The following is a 23,332-nucleotide window of genomic DNA, read 5'->3' as shown; positions in this document are numbered from 1 at the left end:
GGCGCGCGACGCCGATATATGCACAGACAGACGCGCTGCATCTCCCCACATCCCGCCACATCTCCCCACATGCCATGTCTCCCCGCACCTCCTGGTACCTCCCGGTACCTCCCTGTACCTCCCACCCCTGTTGTGCCTCCGGCGCGCCTTCTCTGTTGTCAGCTCGGCGCCGCGCTGTGCGCCGGGAGATACCGCGAGATACCGGCAGCATCTGAGGAGATGTTGTCGGCTCGACGGCGCCTTTAGGGAGATGTGGGGAGATCTGGGGAGATGTGGGGAGATGTGGGGAGATGGTGTAGGCTCGACGACGCCAATAGGGAGATCTGGGGAGATCTGGGGAGATCTGGAGAGATGTGGGGTAATGTTGTAGGCTCGACGATGCCGCGCTGTGCGCCGCCCTCGACGCTGCCGAGAGGGAGGCCGCCTCCTCCTCCTCCTCCACCTCCTCCTCCAGGCAGGCGGCGGGGCAGGCGGCGTCGCAGGCGGCGTTGGAGGCGGGGCAGGCGGGGCAGGCGGCATCGCAGGCGGCGTCGGAGGCGGGGGAGGAGGCGGCGTCGCAGGCGGCGGGGCAGGCGGCGGGGAAGGCGGCGGGGAAGGCAACGGGGCAGGCGGCGTCGCAGGCGGCGTCGGAGGCGGCGTCGGAGGCGATGGCGGAGGCGGCCTCGGGGGGCGGCCCCTATTCGTCGGCGTCTCAAGCGAGCGGCGGCGGCTGCGGCGCGGCGGCGGAGGCTGCTAGCAGCGGCGGAGCGAGCAGCGCGGCCAGCAGCCAGCAGTAGCAGACTGTCCCGGCGTACCGGAAGTACGAGCCAGGTCCGCCTCCCGGGCCTGCGCACCACCACCCGGCCACAGCGGCCGATCACCCTATTTAGAGGACGGCGATTTGTCTGGCTCGATGCGCGCAGCGCGTTCGCGCCCGCGCGGCGTGATACCCCAGGCGTGTCCTCTGGCAGCATATGCCAAACCCCTGCATGATAGATCGTTGTGCGTTGCTGTGTGTGTCCGCCGATGTGTGTTGTGTGAATTAATGCCGAGGCTAGGGAAGGTGTAAAGTGTAAGCTCATGTGATGCATGTTAAGCTCGATATCTTATATTACGCGGCTGGGTTCCTTCACAGGTAGGGCTAGTTCCATTTCACTCTGACACGCTAATCTTGAAAACGTCCAACGGAGCTCCGTGTTGCTCCCAGCGCCCTCCCCCGCGCTTCCTGCGACCCTAGCCGATGGTACTAGCATGGGAGGTCATCTGGCTACCGCGAGAGCGACCCAACTCGTCGACATCGTCCGATGATGGTGCCGCAAAGTCAGCCTTCGGAGGCTATCGTGGGGTCGAGCCGTCAGTAGCCGTGACATGTGGTTCCACCACCCCTCGTAGGCTTTGCCTCTGACCATCACCGTTCCCAGGCTGCCTAATGGGATGGAAAGGAAGGCTGGGCGAGCGTATAGAAGCGTGCTCGACCTCGTCGTGGCAACCTGTACGGCAGCGCTGGCAGGCGCGATGAGCGTCGTGCCACCTGACCCGAGACGGGTCGCAGGCGTCGTACCGAGCGCGTCGAGACCGTGTCCTGATGTGATCTGTACGGGCGAGTCACGTCGGCGTCAAAGGAGCGACGTGTGACCTGTCAGAGCTTGATCTCCGATCTCAGCGGCGTCGAGTCGTCTCCGGTGCGCAACAAATGTACCTCCCCAGGACGCGCAGAGGCAGCTGCGACCCCGCCGAGTGGACGGGCGCACACCGGGCCAGCTGCTGTGTGCGCCCGTCTACTCGGCGGGGTCGCAGCTGAGTCTGGAAGGCACCGAGAGGTACAATAGTGCGCAAATGGTCAAAATCAAGGTTTTGTAACGCGAGCTGTGCCACAGTGAAATGGAACTAGCCTAGGAAACAGCACTTGGAGCACTTGCGGCGAGCGCCGGAGGGAAGCGACGACAGCGAGGGGACGAGGACGGCGAGCAGAGAGGAGAACAGACGGCGAGCGGCGCACGCGAGGGCGACCACGCAGGAGAAAACAGACGGGACGAGGGGAAGGAAACGCGGCCCGCCAGGAAGCGAAGGCAGACGGCAAGATACGTCGCCGGACCAGCGACAGGAAGCGCAGGAAAACAAAGAGAACAAGACCATGAGCATGGAGACGAGGGAAGGCGCGAGGCGCTCCGCCGACAAGCAGCAGAGGCGGCGGCGAAAGTAACGACGGCCATGCTAACGACGGGCGGCACGGTGGAAGGGGCGAAGGTAGGCCCCTCTAGCATAGCGGAAGGGGAACTCGGCCTACTGGCGACGAGGAGGCTAGAGAAATTTGAGGTGTGTAGCATCTACACTGGGGAGATCTTCCGGACAGGAACGGCGCAGCCACCAGAGACAGTACCAGACGAACTATCACGACACACGGCAGCAGGGGGGACGCAGCTGGATGGAAGTGACGACGAGAGCGGGGACGACTTTGACAGCGTCGCGGCGCGGTGTAACTTCGACTGGCCTGCAGCATCGAATGAGCCGAAACGAGGCACGAGGGCGACGCACTTCGTACGCTACGAGGAGATACAATTAGGCAAGGCAGCTGCGCAGGTGATGGTCCTGTTTGCAGAGAGGGGAGTCAAGGAAGGCCAAGAAATCACATGGTCATATGGGGACTCATACAGGAGCCACCGCAAGAAGATGGGATACAGGGCGGGGACCAGGGCGGATCCGAACGCAATAACACCCCAGCAAGCGCGGACGGCATTCGCGAGATACTGCAAAAAGATAGACGTGACGAAGGAGGAGCTAGCGTGGAACTTTGGATGCATATCGGCAAGCCAAAATAACGAGCAGGAGGCTGTCCTGGTGCGTGAGCTAATCCTGAGCAACAATAAGCGACTGTACCACGGAGCACAGAGCGCAGCAGACAGGACGGCAGCGACGGCGGACATGGCAGAGACGAGTGTGAAACAAAGGGCGGCGGGCATGGAGGGCAGTAGCGACGGGGATGGAGACGGTGACGGTGGCGAGGGAGAGGAAGGGGGTCCATTAACACCAGACAGCGAGAGGGGCAGGGAGGAAAGGGGGAGAGAGGAAGCCAACGCGACGTGCGCAGAGGATGAGGATATAAACTGGGACGACGCAGCGGAGGGGATAGGCGAGGGAATCGAAGGACCGGAGGGCTTTCGCGACAGCGACGATGACGACGAAGAAAGGGGAGGGGACGGAGGGGCGACACGCAGGAGGAGCGAAATCGCTAACGGCCCGAGCAGAGAGGGCGACGGCGGGGCACGAGGGAACAACGGAGACGCTACCAATGACGCGAACCGAGGCACGGACGCCGGCGGGGACGGGGAGGGCGACAGCGACGTCGAGGTTGACGCAACCGTATCGAGAGCGCCACCCAAAAAGGGGCGGACAGCCATGGAGGTCACCGAATGGAGGGCGAACGGCACGATGCGAAAAGGCAGGGCGAGGCGGATGGAGAAAGAAGTGCCGAGAAGGCCATGGTGGAGGGGAGGGACGGGAGGACGAAAGAAGGGCGAGGAGGACGAGCGGCCCGCACAGACCGCGAGCAGACAGCGCCTGCTGGCCATTTCGAGACATTCGCCAAGAACGCTAGCTACATGGGAGGGCTTCGTGAAGGATGGATTGAAAAACATTCGAACAAAGAAGAGGCGACGGGAGGAACCGGCGGAGGATGCAGTGACGTGACACACACACACACACACACACACACACACACACACACACACACACACACACACACACACACACACACACACACACACACACACACACACACACACACACACACACACACACACACACACACACACCGCTCACCCACGCGCACTGGGCCTTGCACTTTGAATGCCGTGGGGCTCCTGTCGTCAGACGTGGAGACGCGAGGGTTGCCCCCCCTTGCCCCACCACCTCGTGTGTGTGGAGAAGTTTACCTTACCTTACCTTACCTTACCCTTAGAGGCCACCATAAGGGACCCCATTGCCCGTTTGCCACCAGACTTTTTTTGAGTTGGAGGTAATAACTAAATGGATTGCACTCTCCCAAAGAACTGATGCATTCATAGTGCCTTCACATAGTTACAATACCTCAAAGTTGAAAAACTCCAAAATAGGCCGTCAGGACTCTGTCAGGACTCTGTCAGGACTCTGTCAGGACTCCGTCAGGACTCTGTCAGGACTCCGTCAGGACTCCGCCAGGACAACCACTGTCCCCCCGCTGTGAATAGAGCCCTTAGCTAGAGAGTAGGGAGGGGTGTACAGTCGAGTTACTCCCGAGGGCAGGGACGGCCCTCCACTGAGGGAAAGGGCGCACGGGGACGGTATCGACCCAGCCACGCAGCTCTTTCCTCGCGTACAGCCAACGAGTTTGCTGGTCCACAGGCAGGCCAGGCCGTGAGCGTGGGCCGGTCAGGCCTGATCCTGCGGTGAGCACTGGAGGGCTATGCGGCTCGCTCCGTCAGCCGACTTGCGCTGTCGAGCGGTCGAGCGCTTCGGGTTGGACCCGCGGGAGGGTCCCTGCGCGGCTGACATGGCCAGCCAAGCCGTGTGCGCTGCCGTGGGTGCTGCCGTGGGTGCTGCTGTGGGCGCTGCCGTGGGCGCTGCCGTGGGCGCTGCCTCGGTCAGCAGTCGGTCAGCCTGCAGGCCGCTGCTCGGCGCTGGCCTGCAGGCCGCCGGTGGCAAATCGGGGGCGCGCGGGCCATGGACGTCGTGGCCGAGCTTTGCTGCCTATGCACGTTGCCGGCTGTAACGTTGCCTGCACCATGGCCGCGCCTCTCTTGCTTGTGCGCTTTTCATGGTCGGCCGAGTGGCGCGAGACCCAGCGTGATTTCTTTTGTCTGTAAGGACTCTAAGTTTCTGTAAGGACTCTCAAGTTTCTGTCAGGACTCTCAAGTTTGCTTGTCAGGACTCTCAAGTTTGCGTCAGGACTGCCCCATCAGGACGATTCCGCAGAGGGCGCGCACGGTCGAAAGGGGGGCTGGGCGTCTATCATTCACTGCTGGGGGGAGGGGAAGGAGGGTTGCAGTGAAGGAAGGTGGAAGTCTCTTCGGAGGCACTTGTGAGCACTGTGAAGACCGTGCGCCGTCAGGACCCCGCCAGGACTCTGTCAGGACTCTGTCAGGACTCTGTCAGGACTCTGTCAGGACTCTGTCAGGACTCTGTCAGGACTGTCAGGACAGTTGCGGGAGTTCCACAAACCAGGTTTGCCGTTCTTAACGGAGTCGCTTAGGCGGCTCCGGTGGTGAGCCGGTGTGTGTGCCAGTCCGCGCCAGTCCGCGCCCTTGTCGTGCCAGTGTGCTGTGAGAGAGGCTTCCTTGTCATAATTCTTTTTTGAGCGCGTCTCGTGTCATAAATGGGCGGTCAGCGTTGCCAATGGACTCACCTCGCTTGGACGCGTCTCGAGGCTGACGCGCCTCGAAGGCGCGAGAGTTGCGCGGCGTCTGTGGCAAAGCCTCCTCCGCCATATCGCTCCCACCCAGTCTGCAGTCGAGCACTCCTCGTCGTCTGCGCTGCCGTCCTGCTCGTCCTGCAGGCCGTCGTCGGCTGCCGAGCGATCAGGAGGGAGCCTCGTCGGCCGACGCCTGCCGAGTCGTGCAGCTGGCGAGTCCCGCGCTACCGGCTCGACGGTGGCCGGCTCGCCTCGCCACGATACCAACACACGGAAGCGCTCATGCATATGCCGGCCGCGCTCCGTCTGCCGCGGCTCGAGGACTGCCGCGCCGACCTCGTGGGCGACGCGAGCTTTTGGGTGGCGAGCATGTGCACCTCCTCATACGGCTTCGAGGCCCGCCGCTTGGAGGCGAGCTGCGAAGCGTGGGGAGTGTGCTGTGGGGTGGCGCGAGTGGCTGAGGACGCCGCCTCCGAGATCGCCGGCGGCGCCACCGTCGACTCGCGCACGCGGCGCTTGCGCCTGATCGCGAGCAAGCCGCTCTTCATCCTTCGCACGCTGCAGGCCTCACCGCTGCCCGTCGCGTGGCTCGATGTCGACCTCGAGTCACCGCACTAGATGCCGGATCAGGAGTGGATTCCATTGCTCTAGCTCCTGTCACAGCCTCACGCGCCTGCGCTGGCATATAGGTTCACCGCTTTCCCGCTCCAATTCACGCCGGCGGGCTGGCGCGGCTTCGGGGCGCCGCGCGACGTCGTGCTCCTCAACTACGACGCCAACCGCACGCACTCATCCTGCCGTGAGGCGACCGGCACCGCCTGCTGCCGCCACCACGCTGCGCACGGCCGGCAGCTGCTCTGCTCGTCCGCCGTCGCCTACTTCAACAAGAGCGCCGCGGCCGAGGCGCTACTCACTGCGTGGGCGGAGGCCATGGCGTACAACACCAACGCGGCCGACGACAGGACGCTCGATTTGCTCGTCAACGACGACGGGTGGATCGACCGGGCGGCCTTCGGCTGGCTGCCAGCGTCCTACTTGCGTGGCGCAAAGTCCAGCACCGCCGAGGTTACGTCGGGTGATTGTCTCCATCCGCGGTGATTGCCACCCTGGACCTTTCCTGAGACATTTCTCGGAGCTTTTGTCTAGGCGCCGTGATCAAGCACGACGGTGGGATCCCGGCCAGCAGCGAGCGGAACAGCGCTGTCGTGCCTAAGTTGCCACCGCACGAAGGAGAGGAAGCGGCGCGGGGCAACGAGCAGCTTGCGCTGGAAGCAGTCGAACCCGAGGCGATGACCATCGGCCCCATCCAGCGGTGGCTCGCTCCGGAGGGCGCAGCCGCTGCGCTGGACCCGGAGGCGGCTGGACTGCACTCGATGAGGACACAGCAAAGTGGCCCCCAAACCAAGTCATTCGTTGATGGATCAGGCGCTGAGGCTCGGCGAGCGGGAAGCCTCGGACCTGATTGCGGGCGAGCACGACGTCGAGGTGGAGCTGGAAGGCGCGTTGGGGGGTGGAGCGGCGGGCGACGAGGCGGACGGGCCAGGGGGCGGCGGTTCGGCCTCCTCCTCGGAGCTGCGTCAGCTCTACCGCGGTCGCAAGTTCCTCTTCCCGCTCCTCGACCAGGGGCCAAACAACCAGTGCGAGCAACCCGAGACTGCCCGATTGCTTCTCGACTTGCAGCTCGCTTCACGGCGAGTGACCTTGTGTGAGCGTCCACGGTTTTACCACCCACCCGTGCGCAGGTACTTGCAGTTCCGCGTCGCCATCGCTAAAGCCCGCGCCCTCAACCGGACCCTCGTCCTCCCTCTCTGGCTGCCGCACAACCCAAAGTTCCTCCACCTCCACCCCGGCGCGCGACCCCCGCCGCCTCAGCCGCTCTAAACCGGCGACAGTTTGCGACCCTTCCGTGAAGCTTCTCGGACCCCTCTCTCTCTCGCAGGCGCGCCCCCAGAGCCGTCGCGGGACCGCGCCACCGCGCTGCTCTCCTTCCCGTTCGCGTCCACCTTCGACGCGAGTCACCTCGCAAAGTCCGCCCTGTGCATAGCTTGCGCACGTTCACACTCCGCCCCCCGCCGTGCACACCCGGTCTCGCCACACAGCCGTCCAGCCCCCCGTGCGGACTCGGAACAGGTTCGTGCGCACCATCGACCTCCCCGCCTTCCGCACGCTCTCCGACGGCCACCGCGCGACCTCGTCCCCTCGCCCAGGGCCCACCTCCACCCGCGTGAACCTTCTCGGAACCTTCCTGCAGGCCGGCTCGACCTCTGCCTCTCCGTCGGCTCGTCACATGACGACGATAGCGGCTCCGCGCCGCCGCCTCTCCGGGCGCTCCTCCCTCGGAACCTTCTCTGAACCTGCTCGGAACCTGCTTCACGCAGGCTTCCGCGACTACCTCCGCCTCTCCGCCCTCTCGTGCTCCCGATTCGCAACCGTCGACAAGCCTGACGAGGGGCGCGAGCGGGCGGCGGCCGCGCACGCTCGGAGCTTCGGTCAGAGCAGCATCCTCACCGCGGCGCCGGGCGCGGAGTGCCCTCATGCCCAGAGACCGTCCCTGGAGCCCTCTCCTCTCCAGGCTATCACTCGTACGACCGCGACGTCGGCCTGCGCGACCGCGTCTTCTCCCCGCTGCGCTGGTCGGGGGCGGTGCTGTCGGCGGCAGAGCGCGTCGCCTCTCAGCTCAACTTGACGCGAGGCGACTACGTGGCGGCGCTCATCCGCGTTGGACAGTGAGAAGGAGAGACTAATGACAGTTTATATCATAGTCAGCATATTACTAATAATAGGCGCACATCCGTGTCGCGGACGCGCACTGGGAGCACTCGGAGACCAGCGCCAGAAGTTTACCTTACCCTTACCTTAGACCAGCGCCGCCACTCCACGGGCACGCCGAGGCGAGGACGGCGCCTCTTCACGCCTCTCTCGCTGCGGAATAGGACTGCGGACACTCGATCCGCGGCGTGCCGGCGGGCCGCCCCCGGTGCGGCGACGGTCTTGCTGTGAACGACGCCTCTTCACACGCAGCGCCCGCCGTGAACAGGTGCGGTCCGTCTCGTGCGGCGACGGCCTCCATGCCATCAACTCCAGCTCCATAGCGCAGGAGGTGTGCGTGCGCCGCTCGCTCACCCCCTTGAGCGCTCACAACCCCGGCTGCTGCGGCTCCCGGGTGAGGCGCAGAGAGTCGTCCCGTGACGCAGGGCTGGTGAGAGACCCGCCCGCCGCCCGCCCCCCCCCCCCCTGCAGGTGTGGCACGCGATGCGCCTCGCCGAGCGGCGCACTCTCTACGTCGCCACAAACATGGAGCTCCTCTTGCGACCAACGCTGGCCGCACCTCGGCTGTGCATCTCGGCCATGATCTCGGATGCGTCTCGCCTACAGGACTGCTCCGACATGCGGCTGGCGGTGGTCGCTCGCATGCTCTCCACCCGCGCCGTGCGGACGGTCTGCGCCAAGGAGGCGCTCTGGGAGGCGCTGGCGGTGGCGGGGCAGGCGGACGGCGGCGCGACGCCCGCGGCAGAGGTGCAGCGGAACTACTTTGCGTCGCTCGTCGAGCAGGAGGTGGCGGCGCGGGCGCCGCACCTCTGTCGGATCACGGCACGCGCGGCGTGTGTTCGCTCTGATTCATGCGGACTCATCTCCAATCAGGCGCACACCTTTGTCGGCTCAAAGTACTCCACGTGGACGGACACCGTGCGCGGGATGAGGCTGGCAGCGGGCAAGCCAGCGTCGGCACACCATCTGTTCGAGGAGCTGTGGGCTCTGGGAGTGAAGTGACAGGGCTGCTAGCTACATACCCAGGTACGGCTTTTATCTGCATCTGTGTCCGCATCCACCATCTTAAATCCTGTCTCTTAGGCTGAACAAGCTTTTCCTCTCGCACCCCGTCTCTTTTCCTTTCCTTTTTTCTCTACAGCACCCTCTCTTTTCCTCTCTATTTAGTATTTTCCCGGGAAAACTCCGGGGAACCCATCAAATTTTCCGGGCTCTGAGCCGAGTCTGAGGCTGGTTTGCGGTTTGGGCCCAGAAACCAAAATCAGCCAAATCGGCAAAATACCGGGTATTTTGCGGGTATACCTGGAAAACCCCGGGTATACCTGGAAAATACCCTGCGACCGCCTGGGTATCGTGCCGATTTCCTCAATTTTGCGTCAGATTTTGCCCCAGACCAGCTCTCAGACTCAGGGAAACTCGCGAGTTTCCAGAATGGAGCACCAAACACTCTCTGTTTTCCCTGGAAATTTCCGGAAACGCAAAGTGCTGGGGACCCTCTGTTTTCCTTTTAGCTTTTTGTTTGCCGGAAAAGCTTGTGCAGGCCAACCTGTCTCCCGGCTGAAAAAAAGGGGCTGTTCCTTAGGGCTGAGACTGATGGCGTACATGAACATCCTCGGTGGCCAATGCGACGATGACGCTGCGGCGGGCGACCTGGGTCGGGCGGCGGCGAACGTGGTTGCACTCAAGTCTCAAGACACAATGCGGCATAGGATGGCCAACGTCTGGATGGACGAGGTGCTGACCGACCTAGACGGCGCGATGAGGGAGCTCGCCGCCTTCCTCGTCAACGCGTTCGACCGGCGCGACGACGAGGGCAGTGATGCGCACGGACCTACATTGGTACAGCAGCTCCGCGCGGCGCTCGTCGATGCGGAGACGACACGCTTTGAAGCAAAAGCCGGCGGCGCGCACATCACGAGCAGTAACAGCACGGCAGCTAAGGACCGCAAGGCGCGGCTAGTCGCCAGCCTGCAGGCCGACCTGCTGCTCGGGCCGGTGCATCGGCGGTGGCGGCTCCTCTTCGATCGTTGACGAGCGACCGCGGGGGCGCTCGTGTGCTCGCCGCACGAAGGGTCGCTACATATTTCGCCCACCGTCGCCGGCCTCCCCAGAGAAAACCCCAACAAGGACCTCCAAGTGCTCCAAGGATATCAACCTTAACCCAGAAAGACGAATTTTACAACGAAACGCGCTGCGCGGGAGGAGCGTTGGCAGGGCTGGCGCACATGTTGGCACACCCTGTGCCCGCTCGCGGCGCATTTTACACACCCGCTCGCGGCGGCGCGAGCAGCGAGTACGGCGGAGATATAGCTGGCTCTCACTGGTGGCGGCCGCATCGAATTTATTAAATTCGAAGCAAACGGCGAGGTGCCTCCGGTCGACTCCGGGACGCTGACAGGCGCTGCCGGTTGCTGTCTCTCGCTTCGTTTGCTCGCTCACTCTCGCTCTCCCTCAAACTCGACCGCCAAGCTTCGACTGGTCAGACGAGAGATGGCGCCAGTCATCGTGCACATCCACATTCCAAAGATGGCTGGCTCGACAATCATGAGGGCGTTCCCGCGATGGGCGGGCATCTCATACTGTCCGTGGCAATCGGTGAGATGGCCTTTGCATCCGACGTACGGCAACGAAACCTACTTTTACGAGCTGCTCACTCGGAGCTGTGCTGCTGGTGCGGCGCCCGCGTGCTTCTCCAGCTACGAGGGCGCTTGGGACGACGCTCTCGCGGCCTGCAGGTGGCAGCCCGACGCGCGGCCAATCATGCTCACGCTGCTGCGGAGCCCGATGGCTTGGCTCTACTCGGCGATGAGGTGAAGAGGGCCGCCGACACGTCCGAAAGACACCGCTCGCTCTCCTCGCCACACCGACGCATCGCGTCACAGTCGCGCCTCCCAAATTTCAGGTGGTCCGGGCGCACGCCGGAGAAGCTCGCGAGGGCGGGGAGCTGGAGGACGGCCGACGGCTACGGCTTCGACCGGCCGCTGTGCGCGCTGAGCGGACGGGCGTGGTGCAGCCACCCCGGCTTGGTCGACCCGGGCCGCTCTCGCGCCGAGCTGGTGGAGCACGTCCTGCGCGTGTTCCATGTCCATGACACGTGGGTGACGCGTCTGTGACGCGTCCTGTAGGTGGAGCACATCCTGCGCAATCTCGCGCAGCGGGACACGGCGCCGTGCCTCAGGCAGAGGATCCGTCGCCTGGGACCCGTCCGCAAGCTTGAGCCCGTCGTCGCTCCATATAGGCGTGGGGCCTGGCCGAGCAGCTGCCCGCCTCGTTGCTGCTCATCCTGCGCCAGGTCGGCCTCCGGGAGAGAGCGAAGGTGTACTGCGGCTCCTCGGCGGCGGCGGCGGCGGCGGCGGGCACGAGGCACAAGAGGTACGACGGCAACATCTCCTACCACGTCAGCTACGGCGCGCTGCAATGGCTCGTCGCCCGCATGCAGACGTATCAGGAGGTGTTCTCGCGGGCGGCGGCCCTTTTCCACACGCGAGCGCACGCGGCAACGATGGACGTCTGTGGGAGCGGCGGGCTGCGCTAGCCGTGTGTCACAGGCGTGCGTACAGCAACAGTGCGCCGAACACATCGAAATGGACTGTATATGGACATTCCAAGACTGTTGTTCATCGGACCCCGGATGACCACCCCTTCGTAACAGAGTAAAACTCAAAACGCTGGCCTGCCAGCTGCACGCGCCTGGCCAGTAAGGAACAGCCTGGCGCCTGGGTGCGCTGGGGTGGGTGGCGGAAGAAAAAACATACTACACACGGCAGGAGGGCCGCTCAGGCGGACTCGAGGAAGAAGCCGTCCGCCACCGCCGCCGCCAGCTTGCGCCGCGACTCAGTGTGCTTCAGCAGCGCGAGCGCCACAACGAGATCTGAGACCCACGAGAGCTGATTCAGAAGCAGCACGTACTCCGCCATCACCACGCCCGTGCTGCACACGTCCCGCGCGAAGGAGTCCTCCTCCTCCTCAAAGAGGTCCCCGCAGACGCCAAAAAAGTAGAAGCCGCCGTGCGCCAGGCCGAGCACAACCTGCGTCCACGTCAGGCACGCCGGCAGCCTCGCCTCGGCGGCGTCGCGAAAGGAGCAGGCCGAGACGGCAAAGGCGGCGACCAGCGCCAGAGAGGCGCCAAAGTAGGTGCCGGCGCCGACGCGCTTCACCTCGCCCCAATCGAGCGGCGCAATCAGAGCCGCGGCGAGGCTGACGCCGACCACGACCGACGCGGCGGGCAGGGCGTAGTAGAGCGGCGCGAGACGCGAGCCGCTTCCACCGATCCGCGAGAGCTCCGCGAGATCTCGCGCTAGAAGGAGGAAGGCGGCCGTCGCCGCTGCGCCGATGGTCGCGCACAGGGCGTACGCAACGTTGATCTCGGCGTCGGTCGTGCACTCCATGAATGACGCCGACAGGTCCGACGCCCCGAGGATCGGAGGAACCTTGCGGAATGGGCTGTCGTCCCAGCAGGCTGCCGTGTCGAAGATGATTGGGGCGGCGAGGGCGCCGCCGAGGAGGAGCGGCGTGAGAGAGGTGAATGCAAACAGATAGCCGGCCGCACAGCCGTCGGGCTTTACGCAGCAGCAGCGGAGGAGGCCCTGAACCGCCGAGGCGAGGCAGAGGCCAATCGCGGTGAGGTGTGCAGACCGGTAGATGGAGGTGGCGAGGCTGGCCTGCTCTTCCGTGTAGTAGCTCGACATCTCTGCCGGTAGAGAGGCGAGCCGCCGCAACCTATTTTGGTAAAAAGAATTTTCTTCCACGAATCCCCCCCTCGAAACCGAGTAAAAACAACCACACGCCTCTCCTTAAAATCCCTGTGTGGTGGCGGCGTGCCGTCCTCCCATCCCTCCCCACTTCTTTCTTTTCTTTTAAACAACCGAGTGTCTGTCCCGCAGCACACAGGTTCGACAAACAACAAATTACGTGTGAGTGTTAGAGTTGTTTGGTATTGCTAAAAATCAGGTTCGAGAGACGAGACACCGGAGAGAGAGATTTTTGAAGACCAACAAGAAATCACGACTCTCACAGTGATTTGGGCTCGGCAGCTTGTTAGCCCTCAGCCGAAGCTGGGGCCGGTCCCGTAGCCGAGAGAGCCCGCGCCGATGAGTTCGACGCGGTCGGGGGGCCTTGCGGAGAGGCCAGCGAGATGGCGATCGCTGTACTTCATGGTGTCATCAAGTGACCGGCTGACAAGCCAGAGGTCGATACTCTGGACGACCCATAGGATGCGACACCGTACCGAGGTTGCGGTAGCGGCCAGGGGAGCGCAGTGTGAGGGAGGCATTGAAGTACACCACGTCTGCCTCGCTGAGCTTGTCGACGCGCCATGGGTGCGACGCGAGACTGTGTGAGACCCAGTGGTGAGAGGCGTACTGCGATCGTTTGTGACGCTCGATACCAGGCACCTTGGCCTGCATCACATAGATGCTGCAGCGACTGGCGGAGATGAGTTGGTGCACGCTACTAAAGCCGGCTGGTGGCGGCGGCGCCGGCGGTGGCCTCGCATCGGCGGGTCGACGCCAGCCGCCCGTCGTCCGGTCGGCGGCCAGTGGCGTGCAGCCCACGACGGCAAGGCACAGCGCGATCATAGCATGGATTGTCGCGCGCGCGCCGGCTTGTGCCATGTACCTTGTGTGCGTGTGGCGGCTGCGGCGTCCCTTGCCGCGTGCGGACAACGCGCCCGCCGATGTGTCGCGCAATTTCACGCCTGTGTCTGGAGGCTGGGGGAAGGCTCCCTGGGTCGCTGGGTGCCACGGGCGACGCAGAAACCCGTAGACGGGATGCCCGAGGTCCGTCTAGACAGTAGGAAATCCTAGAGAGTCTCTTATATTTATCGCATATGATAATCGTGGTTTAGCTCACAACCACACACCAGCAGAGTGGCGGGGTACATATTCATATAACATCCCGGTTGTATCATACGAAGACGAATTCAGGCAAACAAAATCGCTCGAATTCAGTGAAAAGTGCGAAAACGAGAACTTGTCAGCCGGTGCCCGTCGAGCGACCCCCCGCGACCGCCGTCTCCGACGCGCTCGCGGCGACGCGCAAACTGAAGGTTTGCAGGCTGTTCGCGTCGGCGCCTCCGAGCAGCAAAGACATCAGCTTGAACTTGTGCTCGCCGGAGGAGGAGCCCTGCGCCACCCGCAGCCGCACAGAGCAGCAGCCCGCCCCTCGCCCCGCAGCCTCCCTTTCCTCGCCCACCCCGCGCCTCGCCGCGCGGAGCACGACCCGCCGCACGTCGGTGACGCTCACGCCGTCCTTGGTGTCGTGCGCGTCGATGAGCGTCGCGAGGCAGGAGCAGCCTCCGTCGCACGAGACGCGGACGCGGCCCATGTGCTCGTAGCTGCGCAGGTAGCCCAGCCACAGCACCTTTGGGCTGCGAGCCGCGGCGCCGCCCGCGGGGAAGGGTAGGCAGAGGGAGAGGCTGTCGCCGGGCTGGGACGCAACGTACCCGAGCTTGCCGGGCCCCCTGCCTTCGTCCGTCAGCTCGAAGCCCTGCGCCGACGCGACGAAGCGCGGCAGCTGCGACCCCCGCGCACAGACGCTCGCAGCAGACTCGCGCCCGCTCTCGCCGTGCAGCGGGCCCGCCAGCGCAGCCGGCGCCCTCCGGCACTTGTGAGGGTGGCCTCGTGCCGGCGGCGCTTGCGTGAGCGCCGGCGGAGAGAGCAGACGGTGGAGGAGGAGCTGGGCGAGGTAGGTGTGCCCTTCTCCGGCAGGGTGCTTGCAGTCCCGCATGAAGGCCGGGATAGAGAGAGCGCCCGAGCGCACGGCGCCAAGCAGCGCGCCGCGCATCGACACGAGCGGCACGTTGTAGTGGCGGCACAAGTCTGCGATCGCGTCCTCGTCCGAGTTGATCTCGTCGCGCTGGCCGGCGCTGCCCCAAGACTGCGCCGCCCGCTGCGTGGCGTTGGCGGCCATGTCGACCGGCCACTTGCTGTTCCAGCACTTGTCGGTCCGCCCGTCCTGGGGCCGGACGGCCCTCCACCTGTGAGCGTTGACGACGACGAGGGCGGGCGCGTGGGGCAGCAGCAGGAGAGTGCGGAGGAGGCGCTCGAACGAGGCGGGGTTCCGGTCCGTGTTGACGGCGTACTCGACGAGGAGCAGGTCGGCGCGCCTCGGCATGTGATCGTGGACGCAGTGTTCCATGTAGGTCGGGCCGGTGCCGGGCACGCCGCCGTTGCTGAGCGAGTGGCCGTTGCGGACGGGGTGGATCGCGTCGAGCGCGGCGAGGAGCTTGTGGTGGTAGAGGTGCGTGGCGCCGGACCGGACCGCATAGTTGCTGCCTGCGGTGATGGAGCCTCCGATGGCGCCGATGCTGACCGGCGTTCGCCGAGCGAGAGCAGCGCGCACGCACGCCAGGCGGTCGTCCGCGCCGGCGAGCTCGACGCCGGAGTCCAGCTGCGACGCGTTGAGCAGGGACTCCGACTGAGGCCAGAGCGAGCGCAGCAGCTGTATGTCGACATTCCCGGCGGTGTGTCTCGTCGAGCCGCCAGTGCTTCGCTGGCTGGCCTCGTCGAGGCCGGCGGCGGCTACAAGCAAGCAGTGGAGCGCTGGCATCCACTGTAGGACGGCCCACGTGTGGCCCACGTTTTATGGGCAAGGCGGAAGAGCGGCTCGCGGCGGGCGGCTGATCGGAAAGAATTCGCGCCACGTCAAAATCACTGATAGAACCGACCGCCCTAAATGATCGGAGTGGGAGTCAGAAATGTGGTCCTTGCGCGAGGGGAGCTCGATAGACTCGAGGGGCCAGGATACGCCGCGAGGAGGACGGAGTTGCGCCGACAGGCGAAAGAAGCCGCGAGAACAAGGGACCGGCAGGCGGCGGCGTCGCAGGACGGGGCAGAAGAGAACAACGCGACAGAGGAGGAAGTGACAAGGGAGAGAACGACGAGGGTGGGACGACCGCGTGGTGGCATGAAGGTTGCAGCGAGAATCAGCGAGAGACTGCGAAGAGAGATAGGAAGAGGCAGACTCCCTAGGGTGGGCGACGGATAGCGCACCACACACCTCTCCTTAAAATCCCTGTGTGGTGGCGGCGTGCCGTCCTCCCATCCCTCCCTTGGGTTGTCTGTTTTCTTTCTTTTCTTTCTTTTAGAACCGACCGCCCTTGCCCCACGCAAGCCATCTTTCTTTCATCTTTGTGTTTCGGTCTCATCCATCGAAGGGAAGAAACAAAATGTGCGCGGCGATCTGCTCCGTGTGTGTGTGAGTGAGTATTTATTCTTGATACGAAACCATGACGAGGGTGTGTGTGTGTGAGAGAGAGAGATTTTTAGCAATACCCAGTTTGTTGTTGTTGTTGTTGTTGTTGTTGTTGTTGTTGTTGTTGTTGTTGTTGTTGTTGTTGTTGTGTGTGTGTGTGTGTGTGTGTGTGTGTGTGTGTGTGTGTGCTGAGCCCTGGCTGTCAGGCTGTCAGGCTGTCAGGTGCTGTCAGGTGATCTGTCGGTCTGTCGGGCAGCTGTCAGGCACTGTCAGGTGCCTCTGTCAGACCAGCTGTCAGGTGCTGTCAGTGCTGTCGGGTGCTGTCGGGTGCGTGTCTGACAGGCGAGGGGATCTGTAGCTGTCGGGTGCTGTCGGAGCTGTCGGGTGTTGCTGTCAGACGCTGTCGGAGCTGTCAGAGCTGTCAGGCTGCTGCTGCTGTCAGACGTTGGGCTGTTGCTGTCAGGTGCTGTCAGGTGTGCTGTCGGGGTGCTGTCAGGCTCTGACACACACCAGCCACACTTATGACACTATCAATAGGAGACCAGCAGGACTCTACTACACATACTCTAGCCTCTACTCTGCCTCCGGTCCCACCATCTTTTTCATGGTGGACGTCACCATCTTCTTGTCTGCCGCACTGAGGGAATAGCAGAGAGGCAGGGTGGAGTGCTTCTTCAGGTACACCTTGCTGATGATCTGGTAGTTGCTGGTCCAGCGGAAGGCCTCCCCATTGTTGTCGCTCGTCAGCTTGTAGTACTTGCATGGTGACTCGGCTTCCTACCTCTCCTTTGCAGCGCCCAACGAGTCTGTGGAGAAGGTGCGTGGGCGCCACACTCCTCTTCATCACCCTCCCGCCCACACCCACTGGCTTCCCTCTCGCAGGGGGTGAAGAAGCTCGACCGCCACTTCGGCTACTACCAATGCTCCTTGTGCGGCAAGAAGAAGGGCGCGCTCTACGGGGAGACTGGCGCGATCGGCTCGAACTGCTCCAACGTGCTGCGCCACACTGCCGGCGAGTCGCACCTCCGCGCGTGGCTCGCCGACCTGCCGGTGGAAGCGGAGAAGCCGACGCTGGCCGAGCTGCAAACGTGCGTTCTCCTCGTCGTGTGTCCATCAATACCCGCACGCGGGGCACTCACCCTCCTCTCGCGGCGGTCACAGGTCGTGTCGATCGCGCACAAGTGGCTCGGCAGCGCCCGCTTACAGCGCACCACGCAGACCAAGGTGCGGGGGCAGCACAAGGCGCAGAAGATTGCGACCAACGCGGCGGTCGACGCCGCCGTGGCCGCTGGCCGGGCGGCGGCGGGGGCGCTGACGCCGATGACGCCGAGCATGTCACACAACAAGCACTGGACGAAGCAGAAGCTCGCCGAAGCGAGAGCCACATGGGTGCGGCCGAATGACGAGAAGACAGTCGTCACGTTGTGCACCGGAAGCAGGTGCCGCAAACCACTTCTCCCGACAGCGGAGCAGCTCGAGCGGATGCAAGAGCACAGTCTGACGATCAAGCAGGAGAGCGACGTGCGCGCGGCTGCGGCACAGCTCCCAGGCGGCTTTGTCGATGCCGGCGACATCTTAGATCTGCTCAGGATGGGCATGTAGCGCCCAGAGACACGCGCGGAGCGCGCCGCTGCAGAACACGCGCGGAGCGCGCCGCTGCATGGGTAGGCGCGGAGCGCCGCCACTCGAGATTGGGCCTGTGGGTGGGCCGATTGGTTCCTAGCGTGTGAGTCAAACTCTTAATAGAAATCGCATCTAGCCCTCCACAACCCTCACAATTTTCTTCGGGGCGCGCTCCGCGCGCGGCGCTCCGCGCCTACTCCTTGAGCAATGGTTGGGTAGTAGGGCTAGAGGGTCGCTCTACACTTAGCCTCTGCAGCGAGCGAGCGCTCAACTTAGCCCCCGCACGGAGCCGGGCTCGGACTTAGACGCTGTATGGTCGGGGGCCATGAACTTAGACGGCACAAGGCCAAATCCGGGTAAAACCCGGGTATACCTGCAAAAGTCCAGGTTTACCCGAAAAATACCTGGACGCGTCCCGACCAACGTATGCCGCGCACGACGCCATATCGCCTTGTCCCAGGGCCAGTGCGCTACTTGCGGCGCGCAACTCCTGCTCAAGTACGCGCACCGTACCATGTGCTGCCGCTATGCGTGTCTTAAGGCGGCTGCGGCGAAGCGGCGGGCGCGGCATGCCGATGGCAGTGCGGACGATGCGGTTGCGATGTGTTCTGCTTCAAGATCGTGGCGGTGCTTGGCATGCACTTCTGCGATCCCAATCAGCTCATCGCAACGAAGCAGCGCAACAAGCTGGCTGCTGCCAACAAGGCCCTATGCTAGATCTACCTCACGCGCGGATCGTTCAAAGAGGACCAGCATACACAGGCTTCCTTGACATGCGTTTGTTTGAGCTTGAGGCTATTTGTGAGAACTGTTTGGCTTGAAGATTGCGCTCAAGAAGAGCAACGAGAATCGGAAGAGGAGGATGCTGAGGCGGCGATTGCTGAGCATGAGAAGGATCGATCCGGATTAGAAGGCGCCCGCCGCAGGCGAAGAAAATTTGGGGGCTAGCGCCGTATCGTTGATCACGGTGGGAGCCTCTTGGCCCCAGGCTGTGCCACGGCCGACTTAGCCGATGTAAGAGGCTCTCGCTGATCTTAGACCGCGTAAGCACCCCAGCGTGACTAGTCACACTTAGACCCGCTCAGCCTCGAGGCTCAGAACTTAGACTACTACCCAACCAGTCCTTGAGCGTCATAGGCACTGGTTCGCACATGTTCTGCAGCTTGGGCTAAAAAGCGGCGGCCGACGGTTGCTGCGCAAAGTGATCAGTTCTAAAATAGGTTCCGGGGCCCAACGGATAGATGAATCCGGGGCACCCTCCGCTCGAATCCCTGGCTGGGGGTTCGAGGTGGCCCCCACCCTGGGGCCTCCCATCAAAGGGACTGCGGCAGAAGACGCCCAATCTTGCACAAGTGCAAGAACCATACAAGTTCCATTTTGTGTGGCGTTACTCTCTCTCTCTCTGCGGCTCTGTGTCATATGCTGGTTCAGAAGACTGGCGCGCATGATCTATGCCCTGCCTCTCCTTGCGCGGATCGGCTGTTCGGCTGCCGGCGAGCCCGGCGCGTCGTTGAGCTGGCTCCTGTCGTCTAGACGTGGAGAGTTGCGAAGGACGAACCGTCTTCCCCCACCACCTTGTGTGTGTGGAGAAGTTTACCTTGCGAGCGTTAAATAAATAAATAAATAAAAACGGACACCTCTACTGTGAGAGATGGGTAAAAAAGGAACAGGTCCCCGCGCGTTGCGAGGCTCCGGCTCAGGTCGCGGGGCATAGCTCGGGTGTAAACGGGGTCTGGGGCGGATGCCCCAGCGGCCCGCCGCAGGCGCCGCCGGAGGCCCCGGCCCGCCGCAGGCGCCGATTTTTTGGCGTTTTTGCTCAAAATTGAGATATTTCTCACATCAAATTCTCATCAAAATCGAGCTCGCTACGAGCTCTCTAACTGCAGGACAGCATCTCCTCGTTGAGCCCAGCGGCGCCCGTATCGCCCGCGCCCACATTCTTCTTCTTGCCCTTGGCCCTTGCTGCACTTAGCCGCTCAACCTCCGCCGGCAGCGGCTCCTTGGCATGCCGCGCATTCTCCATCTGCTTTGCTTCCCACGCTGCCGCTTCCTCTAAAGCAGCGCCGCCACTAAGCGGCGCAACCAAGTTCTCGCACTGTTTGCATGAGCATGTGTCTTGCTTGGCGCGGCGCACAATCCGCGCGCGGCGAGTGAGGTGCGTGAGAGCAGAAGACTCGCAGGTCGGATGGGCGGTGACGCCGTCGAGCGACGGCGCAAAGGCCAATCGCTGCTGCTGCGCAACGAGAGCGGCGACACGAGGCTGCTGGCAGCTGGCAGAGCGAATCGCGATTCCGGCGGCCGCCGTCAGCCCGCCGACACCGACGGCCGAGCTGAGGTCAAACTCCGCCACAGGTCGGACCATCCGTGCGTCAGCCATGGGACGAGACGTCTGTGTGCAGACAGCCCGCCACCCGGGCGATAGAACATGCCAGCTGCTTGCAGGGCTCTCGTGGCCCGTGGTGAATAGGGCGGGCTAAGGTAAGGTAAGGTAGATTTCTCCACACACACAAAGTGGTGGGGCAAGGGGGGGCGACCCTCGCATCTCCACGCCCGGACACGGGCAGGAGCCCCACGGCATTCAAAGTGCAAGCACTGGCCCGGTGCACGTGGGTGAGCAGCCTGCCCCTGCCCCCTCCCTCCCGACAAACCGACTCCCGCACACACACAATCGCACTCTGGCCATCGAATGACTCCGAATGACTCACTGTGTGTGCTAAGACAGAATCTCCGCAGACAGCCAAAACGGGCCGTGCCGCGTTTGTGGTGTCCTCTCAAGCACTAGCATCCGGGCGCCGCACTCGAGTGGGCGGGTCACATCTATGTGGGCCCAGTGTGCGCACTAGGCGCATATGCTAGTGCTATCCTGCCCTATGGGAGGCAGAGGGATGGGGGGAGGGGGGGGCAGAGGTAAGGTGGGGTGAGACTGGAGAGGGCCTCAAAGGTCCTCCATGGGGGTGGGGTCCGGCCCGAACAGGTCGAAGCCGGTCCCGCCATCGCCGCCGGCGCCGTCGCCCTCGTCCGCCTCGGAGGCGGAGGTCGTCGAGCGGGGCGTCTCGCCCGTCGCGAACCTGCCGCCGAACACGGCGTCGGCCGGCGCCGAGGCGCCGGCAGCCGTGATCAGGTCGGCGACCTTTCGGTCCCTGCAGGCCGCATCAATTTTGCCGTGAGCGCCGATCGATCGATCTGAGGGCTGGCCGATGGGTGGCGCTGGGACATCGCCGCCGCCGCGGAGGCCGGCGGCGACCAGAGGAGCTGGGGCGCGTGGCGCATATGTTACCTGCCAAGTGAGCATTCAAGTGACCTTGGAGATTATTCGAGATTCGAAACGTCCGATTTCACTTTTCAGCGGAGAGGTGCCAGACCTGATTTTAGAATCGCTCGGAGGCCCCAGAGGGTTCACGAACTCCACGTAGTTGTTGTTTCTTTCCTTTCCTCCTTTGCGGCTCTAGTGTGGCGAGGGTGAGTTCCGTTTAAAAATTGCTTGTTCGATCTTCGTCCCGAGAGAGATATCCGCAGGGACACTTTTGACTCTAGCCCATGCCTGCGCCCCACTTTGCGACGTGTTGCGCCGCCAGCCGCTCCGCGTAGGCATATAGGGCCAGGTCATGCGCGTTGTCGCGACGGGCTCGCTCGCTGTCCTCGTCGGACATGGCGCAGGGCGCAGGCCGCGTGGTGTCGCGGCACGCGGTGAAATTGGCGATGCCTGTCGCTCGCTGCAGCGTTGCGGGCGTCGAGGCGTCGTTGCTCAACAGGACGAGCTGCAGGCTTGAGAGCACCCGCTTGGCCTCGGCCAAGTGCGCTGAGGTGATGGCCCCGGGCGGCAGGCCGAGCACGCGCTCGCCGAGCAGGACGCGGTGGTAGTAGTTGTCGTAGACTGCCGGCGCGAGGCGGCGCATGTGGCTGTAGTTGGAGCAGAATCCCTGCTTTCGCGGACGCACCAGGCCCCAGCGTGCCTGCGCGGCGCGAAGCGCTGGGCTAGACTGAGGGTCCGGGACTAGAGGTGCGGGACCGGACGGGGAGCTAGCAGCGAGATCTTGCTCTGATGGCTAGGGCGGCGCGCCAGCTCAAAGCTGTGAGACACCATCCGCTCGAGCGGCGGCCGCAACATCGCGAGTGTGAAGAAGCCGGGGCAGGGCACGCCGCCGGGCAGGGTGCTCTCGACGGCGTGGAACTGCGGAGCCCTCGCGAGCCGCTCTGAGCAGTTGCTTCTGCCGCTGCCCATGCGCGCGATTGCGTCGGGGTAGGCAAACCGTGACCTCTCCCACGCGCTCTGAGCATGTGAAACCGGGATCCACCACGGCCCATCGGCGTATTCCCGCTGGCGACGACCGCAGTTGCCGTCGCTGGCCCACGTGGTGCAGCCTGCAGCTTGCGCCAGCCTGCATACAGCGGAGCCCGACGCCTTTGAAAAGTGCAGCAGCATAACCTTCTGCTTGCGGCAAACTGGCGTCGTCCCGGGAAGGTTCGAGGTGCAGCCCTTCCTCGGCCTCTGCGAGATGGACGACTCGTTGAGCACGTGGTTGAGCAAGGTGCGCCAACGCGTGTCCTTTGGCTGGTGTAGCATGTCTTTGCATGCGGCAAACAGCTGTCTGTCTCTGAACGCGGCATGTGAGCACGCGAGACGCGCAAGCAGTCTGCGCTGCTCGCGCCGACTGAGATTGGCGAGGGCTAAATTGATAGCATCACGCACCCGCACAAATTGAGCATTGTCGGGGCGTCGAAGAGCAGGCGCGAGACGTGGCATGCTCGCATCGGTGGGTCGTTGCCGGGCTCCCGTCGTCCGGTCGGCGGTCTCAATGCGGACATCTGCAGCCGTGGAGCCGCTCAGCGTCCAGGATGCGAGGAGAGCGAGCAAACGCAGCGGAGCAGCGTGCATGCGCCTCGGAGAGCAGGCGCTGCGCCTGCGAGAGCAAGGAGAGCAAACGCAGCGCCTCGTGACTACAACTGTATGAGCAACGACTGTGAATGGCTTCTCGAGGTTCTCGAGGTGGATATCCTTTGGCCGCGTTGGGTAGCGAGGATTGGTGTAACCCGAGCCACGGAGGCGTGTTTTCTGGCGGCCGACCGTCAGTGCACGGAGTTGCCACTCTCCGACTGCCCCGGCTAGCTAGTTCCCGAGGTCGTCGGGTGTGACCCCTTCGCCGCCCGAGACCTAGCGCGGGTGGGTTGGAGGGGGCTCGCCCCGTTCCTCCCCATCGGGCCGCGTGAGCGGCCTCGCCTCGCAGATTCGAATGGCTTAGCGGAGGGCTACTGCGAGCGGGCTGCCGGTGGCCCTGAGGTGAGAAGGCCGTCGCGATCGACAGGCCGACTCGTACAATACGGGCTCCGCTCCACACCGACCAAACCTCTCGCTCGGAGCTAACATGGCCCATGGCACACGTC

General features: G+C 63.7%; 6 protein-coding genes across 6 annotated transcripts; 2 read left to right on the top strand and 4 right to left on the bottom strand.

The window, feature by feature from the left end:
• Positions 1-5,332: 5,332 nt before the first annotated feature.
• Positions 5,333-7,837, top strand: EMIHUDRAFT_437280 (hypothetical protein; the record flags this gene model as incomplete). The annotated part of the gene is made up of 9 exons (XM_005764964.1): positions 5,333-5,970; positions 6,055-6,440; positions 6,512-6,720; positions 6,791-7,002; positions 7,108-7,214; positions 7,305-7,392; positions 7,496-7,542; positions 7,617-7,667; positions 7,744-7,837. Coding segments are annotated over exons 1-9 (1,515 nt in total), but the record flags the coding sequence as incomplete, so codon positions are not given.
• Positions 7,838-10,504: 2,667 nt separating this feature from the next.
• Positions 10,505-11,760, top strand: EMIHUDRAFT_357228 (hypothetical protein; the record flags this gene model as incomplete). Its single annotated transcript, XM_005764963.1, has 4 exons — positions 10,505-10,944; positions 11,037-11,193; positions 11,260-11,298; positions 11,373-11,760. Coding segments are annotated over 4 exons (810 nt in total), but the record flags the coding sequence as incomplete, so codon positions are not given.
• EMIHUDRAFT_437275 (hypothetical protein) lies at positions 11,709-12,846 on the bottom strand. Its single transcript, XM_005764962.1, has one exon. It carries the CDS (start codon positions 12,820-12,822, stop codon positions 11,911-11,913), a length of 912 nt encoding a protein of 303 aa, XP_005765019.1. The 5' UTR covers positions 12,823-12,846; the 3' UTR covers positions 11,709-11,910.
• A 1,175-nt stretch (positions 12,847-14,021) lies between these two features.
• On the bottom strand, positions 14,022-15,744 carry EMIHUDRAFT_437274 (hypothetical protein; the record flags this gene model as incomplete). The annotated part of the gene is made up of 1 exon (XM_005764961.1): positions 14,022-15,744. A coding segment is annotated over one exon (1,666 nt), but the record flags the coding sequence as incomplete, so codon positions are not given.
• Positions 15,745-19,826: 4,082 nt separating this feature from the next.
• Positions 19,827-20,327, bottom strand: EMIHUDRAFT_213274 (hypothetical protein; the record flags this gene model as incomplete). The annotated part of the gene is made up of 1 exon (XM_005764960.1): positions 19,827-20,327. The coding sequence occupies one exon, from the start codon at positions 20,325-20,327 to the stop codon at positions 19,827-19,829; it is 501 nt and encodes a 166-aa protein (XP_005765017.1).
• Positions 20,328-21,414: 1,087 nt separating this feature from the next.
• Positions 21,415-22,865, bottom strand: EMIHUDRAFT_437272 (hypothetical protein). The gene is made up of 2 exons (XM_005764959.1): positions 22,011-22,865; positions 21,415-21,903 (listed from the first exon to the last, which is right to left on the bottom strand). The coding sequence occupies exons 1-2, from the start codon at positions 22,824-22,826 to the stop codon at positions 21,481-21,483; spliced, it is 1,239 nt and encodes a 412-aa protein (XP_005765016.1). The 5' UTR covers positions 22,827-22,865; the 3' UTR covers positions 21,415-21,480.
• Between the last annotated feature and the right edge of the window lie 467 nt (positions 22,866-23,332).

The sequence above is a fragment of the Emiliania huxleyi genome (genome assembly GCF_000372725.1).
Source record: "Emiliania huxleyi CCMP1516 unplaced genomic scaffold EMIHUscaffold_57, whole genome shotgun sequence".
Classification (NCBI taxonomy): Eukaryota; Haptophyta; order Isochrysidales; family Noelaerhabdaceae; genus Emiliania; species Emiliania huxleyi.
Note: the sequence above shows the minus strand (reverse complement) of the source record. Positions and strands in the feature narration are given on the sequence as shown.